Source organism: Neofelis nebulosa, chromosome 10 (genome assembly GCF_028018385.1).
Source record: "Neofelis nebulosa isolate mNeoNeb1 chromosome 10, mNeoNeb1.pri, whole genome shotgun sequence".
NCBI lineage: Eukaryota > Metazoa > Chordata > Mammalia > Carnivora > Felidae > Neofelis > Neofelis nebulosa.
In genome coordinates this window covers 8,282,690-8,295,072 of record NC_080791.1, presented here as the reverse complement: position 1 = coordinate 8,295,072, position 12,383 = coordinate 8,282,690, and the positions used below count along the sequence as shown (strand labels likewise).

The 12,383-nt window shown below is 46.2% G+C and overlaps 1 protein-coding gene across 5 annotated transcripts in view; it reads right to left on the bottom strand.

Moving 5' to 3' along the window:
* ZC3H12C (zinc finger CCCH-type containing 12C) overlaps positions 1-11,428 on the bottom strand; it is an 84,091-nt gene extending 72,663 nt beyond the window's left edge. Inside the window, exon 1 of one of the 5 annotated variants that reach the window (XM_058686700.1) lies at positions 11,168-11,428. Coding sequence is in view for 3 of the 5 variants with exons in the window: in XM_058686697.1 (XP_058542680.1) it covers positions 6,544-7,176 (633 nt within the window). In the remaining 2 variants the exon portion in view is untranslated. Of the gene's footprint in view, positions 1-5,834; positions 6,072-6,316; positions 6,469-6,543; positions 7,223-7,312; positions 7,555-11,167 lie in introns of those variants that run through there. The other 4 variants (XM_058686701.1, XM_058686697.1, XM_058686699.1 and 1 more) reach the window with 4 other exon arrangements.
* Between the last annotated feature and the right edge of the window lie 955 nt (positions 11,429-12,383).

Genomic DNA, 12,383 nt, shown 5'->3' with positions numbered 1-12,383 from the left:
AGAATAAACGTTTTACACAAATCAGTTTTATAATATCCTTCCCCTGCTAAGTGGGGTAGATAAGGTTAATTATATTCTTAGAAGGCAAACCTGTATGGCCCCTCAAGAAATCTCATCATTCATTCTAAGTTAATTTTTACAGTTTGGGCACCAATTCTCTTATTTGCTCTGAATCAATTATTGTGACCATCTCTTCACCATCCACAGGCTTTTGTTCATCCCACCCACATTAGCAGGTTCATTTTAAGTGCTATGTGGCCCTTCAATAACAACACATTCATGAAATATCTACTAGGTGCCAAGCGTTGTATAAGAGTTGGGTTAGAACAATGTAGACCACAGAGTCCTAGCCCTCAGGGAACCTAAAACAAGATAAAAAAAATCATATGCACATATAAGGTACTGTTATCAACATTTTGTATTATCAGTATATTGTTATGACAAATCTATGCTCTAGGTAGTATTTTCTGTTTGCAGATGAAGAGTAGAGGTGCAAAAAGCAGAAAAGAAAGAAGTAAACAGTTAAACATAGACAAATATTCAACGATTAGGGAGGAATATGTAAAATTTTGAAAACACAGGGGAGCAAGCAAATAATTTTGCCCAAAACTGGGAGATTATGGAACGCTTGTGTTTCTACTTAAAAACCCAAGTAAAAACTCTGTAAAGTATACCTATGGGAATAATAGAGGATTTATCCAAATATTTACATTAGTTATTTCTGGGTAAGGAGATTCCAGGTGGCTTTCATTCTCTCTTTGCTTTTTCTTAACCAACTTGTAGTACTTAAACAATTTAAAATAGAAGTCGAAAAAAAAAGCCAGCAATAAAATTAGGTATCAATGCTCATCTAGCAAACTGTCAAAAATTTTATTAAAAAAATTTTTTTAATGTTTATTTATTTTTGAGAGACAAGGGAGTGTACACACACACACACACACACACACACACACACAGAGTGTGAGCAGGGGAGGGGTAGAGAGAGAGGGAGACAGAATCCGAAGCAGGCTCCAGGCTCTGAGCTGTCAGCACAGACTCTGATGCAGGGCTCGAACTCACCAACAGTGACATCGTGACCTGAGCCGAAGATGGACACTGGAGCCACCCAGGCGCCCCAAAAAGTCCATAGTGCATTCAAACATGATGAAATCAAATCTCTTTCTCTCTCCTCTCTCTCTCTCTCTGCTACCAGGTATACGTATCCATTCAACTTTTCTGGAAAGCTTTCTGGCCATCAAAAACCTTAAAGCTTGTTGTGTTTGAGCATAACTCCTATGACTTCTAAGGACCCAGGGGCAGAAAACATTTCATTGGGATGTTCAGCTAAAGCATAATGATATTAAAATATTGGGGGGAAAACATGTGTAACTCACACAGAATAAGGATTAAATGACATGTTCTTAGCAAGAAAATGTTTGAAATACTTTGAATATCCTGAGAAAATCCTTAGTGTATGCTACCTGGGGATGGGAAGGTGGGGGGCAAAGCTCTATCATTCTACCTGCACAAGAAAAAGACTTTTAGAACCAAACTTTTTAGAAACCAAGCTTTTTAGAACCAAACTTCTAAGAAAGAGGATTCCATCACATTGTTTAAATCTCACATTACCAAATTTATTAACACACATTAGGTTACAGAACCCTTAATATTTGTTTAAAGCAGGGGGTTGTAAACTTGACCAACCTGGAACCCTGGCTCTGCCATTATTAACTGTGAGACCTCCTTAAGTTACTTTACCACATTGTGGTTTGTTTTCTTCATCAGGGGAGGAAAGAAAAAGAGGCCATAAATACTTTTTCAAGGGCAGTGCAGTATAACATACACAGATAGCACCTGGAACGATGATTGGCACAATTAAGTGTTACCTACTGTCATCAGCCTTAAAAATACAACAAAGCAAACCAAATGAGATCTGAGCAGAGGCCTCAACAGTGAGCCAGGAGCCGAAGAAAAGATAATGTTCCAGGCAAACAGGACAACCTTGGGATTTTCTGCTTATTCCCTATCCACCCTTAAGGAGTGGGTAATTACCTTGAAGGCAGAACACTTTGACTTTTCAGACATCTGCTTGTGGGCTAGTTCACTGAGCCTAAGAATTACTGTCAGTGTTGTGATGTAAAACCACATACACTAGGCTTTACGGGGGGATTATTTTTCCATTTTCATTTTAACGAAGTCAAACAATCCTTTGCTGGTACACAGCAAAGTTAAAGAGGGAAATGCGTCGTAGTGTTTTTAGCAAGCTCTGGGTCATAGAGGTTTAAAAAATTGTTTACATTTGTCTACATTTTCTGAGTCTTTTACCAGGAAGCATGTGACGTTACTATAGCCAGAAAAAAGTGTTGTAAACGTCAGTAAAATTCACTACTCATAAAAACCTTTGTGGTTTCTGCCAAAAGATGCTCCTTCTGGTGGGACTACATTTCTGTTGAAATGTTCCCCATGTCAGACTAAAACTGTCTTCAGGTTTGTCTTCTTAGGGACCCTAAGCAATCTGCTGAAAAGACACGGTCCTTGCCTCCAAACTATTTCGGCCAGACGGGATTTCATATTGTCCAGACCCGGGAGTACTTGGCAGAGAGTAAGTTAGTGTATGTCTTCTCATCTTCCAGACCCATCAGTGCTAATGATCATGCATCTCTTTTTTTTTTTTTTTTTTTTTAATTTTTTTTTCAACGTTTTTAATTTATTTTTGGGACAGAGAGAGACAGAGCATGAACGGGGGAGGGGCAGAGACAGAGGGAGACACAGAAGCGGAAACAGGCTCCAGGCTCTGAGCCATCAGCCCAGAGCCTGACGCGGGGCTCGAACTCACGGACCGCGAGATCGTGACCTGGCTGAAGTCGGACGCTTAACCAACTGCGCCACCCAGGCGCCCCCTATCATGCATCTCTTAATTTTCAAACAATGTGTGTCTACATATGTACACACGATGACACGTCTTAGGGAACAAAGTAAAAACAGAATCACAGGGAGACAGAACTGCCCAAGGGTTAAGGGCATGGGTTTCAGAGTCAGGCAGCAAAGGTTCCGGCTCCCTTCTGCAACTTTCTACCCGTGTGACTTGAAGCTATTTGAACGCTGTGTCTGGGTTTCCTCATCTATAGAATGAGGACCAGAAGAGCAGTGTGTAAGCATGGGGTCAGGCACATCGGCACACAATACATAACAGCTGTTATGTCAGCTACAAAAACCACAGCAAGGATGGAGAACTGGTGTCTCCAGATCACAGATCTGAAAGCTACCTTTATGCCATAAAGCACCAGATGTGACAGACAGGGCACACATTTCCCAGGCCACGTCATTTAAATAGCTCAATTACCCTATAAAGTCTCTTCCCCAAGACACTGGAGATATATTCTGGGATGAAATACATAAAAAAAAAAATTCAATTGTTCATCATTTCTCCAAACTATGAACAGCAGCAAATATAACAGGTCTTCTGGTGGACCTTAAAATTCAAGTTTTGTAAAAATCAGGGTATTTCAGACGTCGTAAGTCCACGAGGCATGTGGGCACCTCTGAGACACAAGATTTCTTATGACGTTTGGTAGACTGGAGATCAAACCCCAGCATCTCAGGATTCTAAATTTGGTTTCACTTTGGTTTGCATTTGGAAACCTGACTTAATACATTTTTTTTGTTATTCACTGACCTTATTTACTATTTCTCTGTCCAGTAAAAGCTATACCCGGAAACTGTGTTTGCCACTCACTGCTCCTATTGGCCCATCCACGCCCTGCCTTCCTTGCCTCACAGTATTCGCTTGGAAAGGACTCTTATCCCGCTCTACTTGAATCTTACTTTGGAGACCTGGCCAACAGCTTTTCCCACTCCAATACCTGCATTTCCTATTCTTCGTTTGTCCCCCTTAGTCCATTTCATCCAGCACCATGTTTTAGCTGTTCCTAATCTCTCTCCTTCTAGAGGTCAGGGGCCTTATACAGCACCTAGATCAACACTAAATTAATTATCTGCTGAGGGAATAAAAGTTTACTGGTGCCCAGGGAGCAGTAACTGGAGACTGGTCTGCAATCCTACATTCTAACACTAACAGGATTAAAAAAAAAAAATCTACTTAATATCTTATGTTTGTTTCTTTAAAATCGCTATCCCATCAGAATGAGAGAATTCTTCTAAATTTACGCACAAAAACAGTGAAAAGCCCAGAAAGAGTATAAAAACTTACAAGAGGGTACAGAAAAGGAATTGAAAGCTATAAAATGATAGCAACACTTTTACGGCTGTTACAGTAATTACAATTAATGTAAAAACCATTGTGGTCTGCTAGAATGAAGACAAGGTAACTCAGGTGCAGAATGAGGAAAATACTTCAAAAATAGAATTTCCATGAAGCACCTGGGGTCCAATTTGGCAGATATAACCCGTGAAACCTAGCTCCCGGAGAAGCCAGTAATATAAAATAGGTTATTTTTATTAGTCTGGTAATTACAACAAATACTTAATAAAAGGAAGTGACTAATAAAAACTCCCATCAACAATACAAACATTCCACGCTTCTGTTTCCTATTCTTTAATATTTTCCACTGTTAATCAACTAGTTTCATTAGATGTTCATTATCAAAGGGAGATTTAAATTCAACGGCCTTTCTGTTGTCGTTTGGTTAAAAAGTTTATTTTACTTTGTAATGTTCCAGTACTTTAGTGATGGCCAGATGCCCGAGGTTGAATTTTACAGTACTTGGAAAGTAAAACCCACTCTTTAAGTAAAAATACTCAAACTCAAAACGTTTTGGATTCTAGATTTCAAAACGTTTCAAATTCTAGATTTCAGTTACTAGATCATTCCGATATTTAAGGGTATCTTCAAAGAGACAGGTATAGATAACGTAAAATAAGAACGCCAAATTGGAAGCAAACAGGTGAACAGAGAGGTAAGACAGTAAGATAATTTTACAAATATTTGGCGAAGCTCTGTTTATAGTCCGGTAACACCAAGATGAAGAAACTGCCATTAAAATTAACTTAAGTGTGAGTGTTTAAATACACGTAAGTCATACCTTCTACAACCTAAACAAACTTCTACAACCTAAACATATTTAGACTTAAATACATATCTATCTCTATAGATACCTCTATCTATCTATAGAGATAGATATGGATAGAACGCTGTATTGCTGACTTCTTGTGGTTCTTGGAAAGCCCAAAAAGTGTTTGAGGCATATCCACTGTTTCCCGTTTAGAAGATGCACTGGAAAAACTCAACGAGGAAATGAGTCAAGAATTGATGAATTTTACCAAATTTCTAAATATAGTAGCCCAAGTGTCTCTGTAACTATTCCAAGATGGTTAAAAAAAGGAAAGAAAAGAAAAGAAGGAAAAGAAAAAAGAAATCTGAATCAATAAGCGTCTCACCGGCCTGGGGGATACTCCAACCCAGCCTTGCAACCAATAGGAAAACTTTGACTAAATCTGGATTCAGATTTCATCTCTTTATCACAAAGCACGGAGCACAAACCAGTATTGTTAACGGTTACCCAAATGGCAAGACTCCCAGTTAGAGTAATCGGTACTTGGAAGCTCAGGCTGCTTCTGAACGGGTTGAAGGGGTGAAAGGGGAGGCAGTTTAGGGAAGGAAAGCGGGGATCCTTTCTCCGAGTTCGACGTGGAACAGGGCTGTGTCGGGGGTTGAAGGTGGGGAGCAGCGGCCCGTCTAAAATGAACGCGAGGTGAAAACCGGGGTGCGCCCCGGGGCCGAGGGGTGAGGGGCGCGGGGCGCAGGAGGGACGGGGACGCCGGAGGGGTTTCCGCCGGGGCCGCGTCACGAAAGCTAAGGGCTGGGGCTGGATCCGAGGTGCCGGGGGATGCCTCACCCCGCGAGCGCGCGGCGCCCAGAGCCGCAGGGGCAGCGCCGTGGGTCCGTTTCCGTCCGGAGCGCCCGGGCTCGCCTCCATCTTCGGCGGCCGAGCCCCGCGGCGGGCGGGCGGGAGTGGACCGCTGCCCTAGGCCGCGGGGCCCGGGTCTCCGGCCTCACCCGGCCCGAGGTGCCTGCGAGGACGGCTCCGGCCGCGGGGACGGCGGGCCGGGCTCTCCGCTCGGCCCCACCCGAGCTTGCGGGAGCCGCGGGCGTTCAGTCCGGCCCCCCCCACACCCCCTCCCCGCCGCACTCCCCGTCCTCCGGGGGCGGGGGGGGAGCAGACCCGCCCGGGCCTGGAGCTCGCCCGGCGCCGCCGCTCCGGCCTCTCCGCCCGGCGCCCGGGCGCGGCCTCCCGGCGCGCCGCCCTCCCCTCGCGCGGCTCCCGCAGGGCCCCTCCGGCCGCTGTCCGCCCCCTCCCCCGCCGCCGGGGGGACAAACCTGGCGGCCGCAGCCCGGCATGGCCGACGCCGCGAGGAAGCGGCGCGCCGGCGGCGGGGCCCGCAAGCGACGGCGGCCGGCCCCGGCCCTCCCCGCGCCGAACCGCGCCCGCCCGCGCGCCCTCGCTCTCTCCCTCCCCGCGGACCGCGGCCCCGGCGCCCCCTCCCCCGGGCTTGCACAACTCGCGCCCCGGCCGCGCGCGCACGCAGAATTGTTGCTCAACCTACTTGCGGTCTCTTCTCCGCGGCCATCACGACATGCCCTGGAAGCCGGGGCGGCCCCGGGGCCCTCCGGCGGCCGGCCGCCTCTCGCCTCCGCCCTGGGCCGCCGCGGCCGCCGCTAGGGCGCGGGGCGAGCGGGAGGCTCCCCCATGCCGCCCGCCCGGCCGGCCGGCCGCGCGCCGGGGCCTCGGCTCGCCCGCCGCCCGCGCCGCTGCTCCGCGGGCGAGAGCGAAGCCGGCTCTCCCGCCTGCCGCCTCGCTCCTCGGCCGCCCGCCCGCCCGCAGCCGCAGCCGCAGCCGCCGCGCCGCTTCCTCCTCCCCTTCCCTCTTTTCCTTCTCCTTCGCCTCCTCTGGAGCCGAGGTTGGCAAACCAGCACCTGCTGCTGGAGATCACCGAGAACTGAAACAGGAAACCCCGAGCCAAGGGGAAAACCCGGGAGGCGTGGAGAGGGGTGAGGGGAGCCGCTGGAACCTGTCGGGCTCCACCGAGCCAGCCTGGCCTCCTCCCCTTGCACCCCTGCCCTCCCCCGGCCCGGCCCGGGGGTCCTGGCCTCCTCTCCCGGCCCGCCCCCCAGCCCCGTCCGGGAGGGCGCCTCTCTGCTCGGCGACACCTCGTCCTCGCAGCAATAAGGCGGCCCATTCATTCCCTGGGCGGGCAGGGGAACCGACAGGCTGCCTACTTAGGGCGAGTTGCCCGTGCTCCTCTGCTTATTATCAATAATTCTGTAACGAGGAAAAACCACACCCGCGTTAGCAAGACCAATAAGGGAACTTACACAAATGAAGCTGTTGGGATTTCACCCAGGGGAAGGACTTCTTTCGGCAAGGAAACTGGCCTTATTGGAAATGGCAGTGTGTCAAAATCGAGGTTAAACCCGGGATAAATCCAGATCTCCCGCTGGAGGTTGGGAGGAGACGGACAGCCCTGTGCGCTGAGTTGCAAGAGTGAAGAGCGCTGAGAGCAGAGAGCCTTTTTTTCTCCTGTCAGTAGTCCAACCGCCGGCACAATTTAGGTCAACATTTCAGTAATGTTCAAATAATCGTATTCGCCTGCCTGTGGAATTCTCAGCGGCTGCCCCACTCCTAGCCTTGGGCCGGATGAATCCGCCTTGGGAGTGAAAGGGAAGGGAATTTATGTGGCTTGTGTCCCTACCATGCGCCACAGACTGGGTAGCCCGCTTTAAATGCATTGTCTCATGTGTGTGTCACCACAGCCACGTGAGCTAGGTGTTATTATCCCCTTTATCCCTCAGAAAATTGAGGTTAGAAAAATTTGCTGAAACGACACGGTTTGAACAGGAAGGATACACAGGCCTGTCTGCGGCCGAAGCACATCCTTGTTTCACTGGACCATCATGCCTTTGATGATGAGACTTTTCACCTTTAATGAAATTCTTTCTTGTCTCTCTGAATTGTTTTCAATAGAGCATATGTGATTTAAGCCGGGATCTGCTGAATTTGCTTGGGTTACTGAATGGTAGTGACATCCATACCGCTCATTGGGGCTACAACTTTATAGTTCCCAGTTCTTAAAAAAAAAATCTGCCTCTATGGCTCCGTCGAGCAGTACAGGTGTCCCCACTTATTTGGCCAACATTTGTAGCCCTTTAGCTATTGATGACAGCTATTGGGGTCCCAGCTGACAGCATCCTGCTGGCTGGTGCCCATGGACATCCTCGTAACTGTAAGACGGAAGGTACACCTTGCTGAGCCTGCTTTCCGCTCCAGCAGGCCGGGCTTGGGGCCTATTAAAGGAAATAGCAGACGGGTAGGCTTCTTCTGGGACACAAGAGCTCTCTGGTCCACATTTCTAGTATCACCTTTAAGACCCTCAGGCTGTCTGGCGCCCTGATCTCTGCAGCCTGGTCCGTTTTGATTGGCAAGCAGGGAGGGATGCTCTGGGAAATCATCCCCTGTTCGCTGAGCCAAACCCTCAGAAGTCTCTTGTGCAGTATCGGGGAGCGGCGGGGACCTAAAAAGAGGCTGGCTGGCTGACAATAAGTGACAGCATCTGTGGCATGATTTTAGTGATGCCAGGAGTTCCCCTACTCCACAATATATCACCCACACAGTCTTAGTTCCCTCATTGACTCAACTGAATTCCATTCAGTATTGATTAAGCATAGTTACAGACCAGGGCACTATATTAGGTAGTCTGGAGCTAAGAGACATGAATAATTATTGCAATGGCCAACATTTGTGAATGCTTACCATTCTAGGGACTTGGCATGTGTTGTCTCCTATTAGGCACACAAAACCCCTGTGAGGAAGTAAGTATCATTATTTCCATTTCACAGATGAGAAAACTGAGACCAAGATCACAGTCAGTAACAGTGCACGGGTGGGAGCACAGTCTCCCTCTGAAATCAGGACCCACTGCGAGAATACGATATGGTAACTGCCCTTAGTTACCTCACGACGCAGCTAGGGAAATAAAAACACATGAAAGTTCAAAGAAAACAAAGAAGACAAGAGAATTTATAAGTGTTTAGTGTGTGTCATGGGTCATAAATCCAATGACGTTTCAGACCACAGAAGGGTTGCCTTCAGTTGGAGCAGTTGAGAAGACTGGCATAGAAGAAGAGCCTGGGCTTCAAAAAGACAAGAAAATGAAGCTGGATAATGATGAGGAATAGTATTTTGATAAACAGAGCGGATGGGGAAAGGCATATCAATGAATTGGAAGGGTTTTGTGGAATTGTGAAGAGTTTTGAATGCAGGGTGACGTGGAGAACATCCTATTTTAGGAAAATAAATATTGTGATGGTTACTGGATGGTTTGGAAAGGGGAGGGACTGGGTATGAGCAGGGAGACACGTTTGACAGCCAATATGGCAGAACAGACATGAAATACTGAGGTAAATAGTGAAGGAGAGGAAGGGACAGTTTAGTGACACACTGGGACTTGAAAAGTACTGAGGCTTTGTGAATGATTGCATACACTTGACCAAGACAGATGTGAGAAACGGGAGAAGTCCAGAGTAACTCTGTGAGTGTAAATGTAAAACCTATAGTATTGCAGACTGGGCAAAAGAGGAAGCTTAGGGGTAGGGAAACTACTTTTTTGAACAAATGTTGAGAATACTTTGGTTTTAGGCATGTATTTGTGGTAATAGTGGAATATGTATGTGGCAATGTTTTATGGCCTTATCTAGAAGAGACAAATACTTACATAAATGAGACTTTTATGTTACAGAGAGGGTATGAAAACTTTGAATGCTCACTATTATAAGAATAATCAGGCGTGGTTATTCGTCTTAAGTCAACAAGAGTTGAAAGAAAATCTCTAACAAAAATAAAATGCTTCTGTGCCCCTGAGACAAATAAGTATTAGGGAATGTCTCTCTTTTTGAGTCCAGATTATATTAACTTAGAAGCAAAAGAATATACAGGAAAGAAAATCCATGAGTTCAGAGAATATAAGACTGATGAGAGGGGCGCCTGGGTGGCGCAGTCGGTTAAGCGTCCGACTTCAGCCAGGTCACGATCTCGCGGTCCGTGAGTTCGAGCCCCGCGTCGGGCTCTGGGCTGATGGCTCGGAGCCTGGAGACTGTTTCCGATTCTGTGTCTCCCTCTCTCTGCCCCTCCCCCGTTCATGCTCTGTCTGTCTCTCTCTGTCCCAAAAATAAATAAAAAACGTTGGAAAAAAAAAAGTTAAAAAAAAAAAAAAAAGACTGATGAGAGAAAATTAAGAGCTCATTTGGCCTGATCCGACTTTTCGTTTTGCAGATGGTGAAATTGAGGATCAAACTTTGAATGTCTTGACAATAAAATTTCAAAATAGGCATTTGGCAACTATGGCACATTTGCCATGACCAATTCTGGAGAGACAACCAATCTGTATTTTAGTTATAAAATCAAGCTTGGACCTCGAGCTGTGACTTTGAATTGCACATAATGAAAAGAATTTGAGTGGCCACAGCTCCACAGAAGTTAAAGCCTTGGGACAGCGTCACTAGTCAAAAGCAAATGCTTTGGAAAGAACAGATTAGGGACAGGGGGTTGGTCAGGGTGGAGAGAATGGATACAAGAACAGCACTTCGTGGGGCACCTGGGTGGTTCAGTCGGTTAAGTGTCTGCTTTTGGCTCAGGTCATGATCTCGTGGCTCGTGAGTTTGAGCCCCGCATCGGGCTCTGTGCTGACAGCATGGAACCTGCTTGGGATTCTCCCTCTCCTCTCTCTCTCACTGCCCCTACTCTGTTTGTGCTCTCTCTCTCCTTCTCAAAATAAATAAATAAACCAAAAAAAAAAAAAAAAAAAAAAAAAAGAGCAGGGCTTCTTTCTAAACTATAGCTCCCAAGTAGACTGCTGCACACTTATATTCACATTTGAACTTCAAAAGACAGTTTGAGATGGCCATCACCTCCCACCTGACTACCCTCAGCCTGGAACTTCCAATTGCCAGCCGCCTTTTCTAAGACCTCCAGGGACTTAAAAAGTGAGGGCCCATGAGCCACTCTCAGACTGAAAAGTGTCACAGTCCCTCAGCAACTGCTTCTATTCTATCCAGAACTTTCCTAGTGATGTCCTTCGAAGTTTCCTCTTTGAAAATGTGTGTATACAATGGATATGCTTGAGGACGCAAGACAACTCTCTCTCCTGCCTCCACCTTTTCCACCAAAGCACTTACCTTACTCAGCTGAGACAATGTCCATGCACTTCATTCAGCGCCAGCCCTTTGGCCAGCACTCGACTTCCTCTGGTTGAAGAGCTTTGCACCCATAGCCGGACGACTGCTGTGACTTTTCATTTGGTTCATGTCTCCCAGACAATTCTGGTTAATTCCAACCATCCACAAAATGTAAAGTTTTCTTAATAATATCATTCCCCTAAACAGCATGATCTGTATAAGACAGACACAGAGGGAAAAAAACACATCCTTGCCCAGGTCCTTCAGGGACTGCTTAGAGTTGCTTTTTAATGCTGAGTTCGTAGGGAAAGGAAACTAGAGGGCACGAGATACGTGCTGTTGACCAATCCCAGGACTTCTTTCTCTTGATGGAGTTACCACAAGATTCTATATCAGCAGCATGACTCCTTGTTTTTTTTCTTTTTTTTCTCCAGCATTTGTGGGTGGCCCCCAGAGAGCAGAACACAAGGTTTTCAATATGCTGTGTCATACAGTCATGTGCTTGGTTTTCTACCTGAACCAGACAGCGTGGCTGCCCTAATTTACCACATTTGGTCAACATAGGAATTTTGAGAATCACGAACGTTTACTATTGAATTTAAAACTGCTCCTAAGGTGGCACGTTGCCATTTTGACAAGGACCAACATGTGTCATGACAGTTCACCTTGCCCAGAAGTTGAAAGACTTTTTGTTGTAAAAATTGCACAAAATCTTTTTTGTGCAATTTTAAGTGTACCAGAAACATCCTCGTCACCTCTGCAAGCTTCCCTTGTTTTAAAAGGAAACTGGTATACAGAATTACAAACGCACATAACTGAGCCAGTTGGAAAGAGAATGATGGAATTTTCTGGTTAAAGTATAGCCGGTGTTAAAAGGCTGTATCACGAGAATATTAATTGTAGCATTATTGGCAGAGGCAAAAAAAAAAAAAACTGGAATAAACCTAAATATCTATTCATAGGAGACTATATGAATTGTGGTATCTGCATCCATTAGACTGTCATTCACCTATTAAAGAGAATGAAGTGGCTTCATGCATTTGGAATTGTTTTTGAAAAAGTGATGTCAATACCAGTGTATATAATATTCTACCATTTGTGTGAAAAACAGAATATTTCTACATGTGCTTACACGTGCCTGCATTATCTCTGGAAGGACACACAAGAAGCTGGTCATGGTGGTTGTCCTGGGCAGGGGGACTGGATGATTATTCAA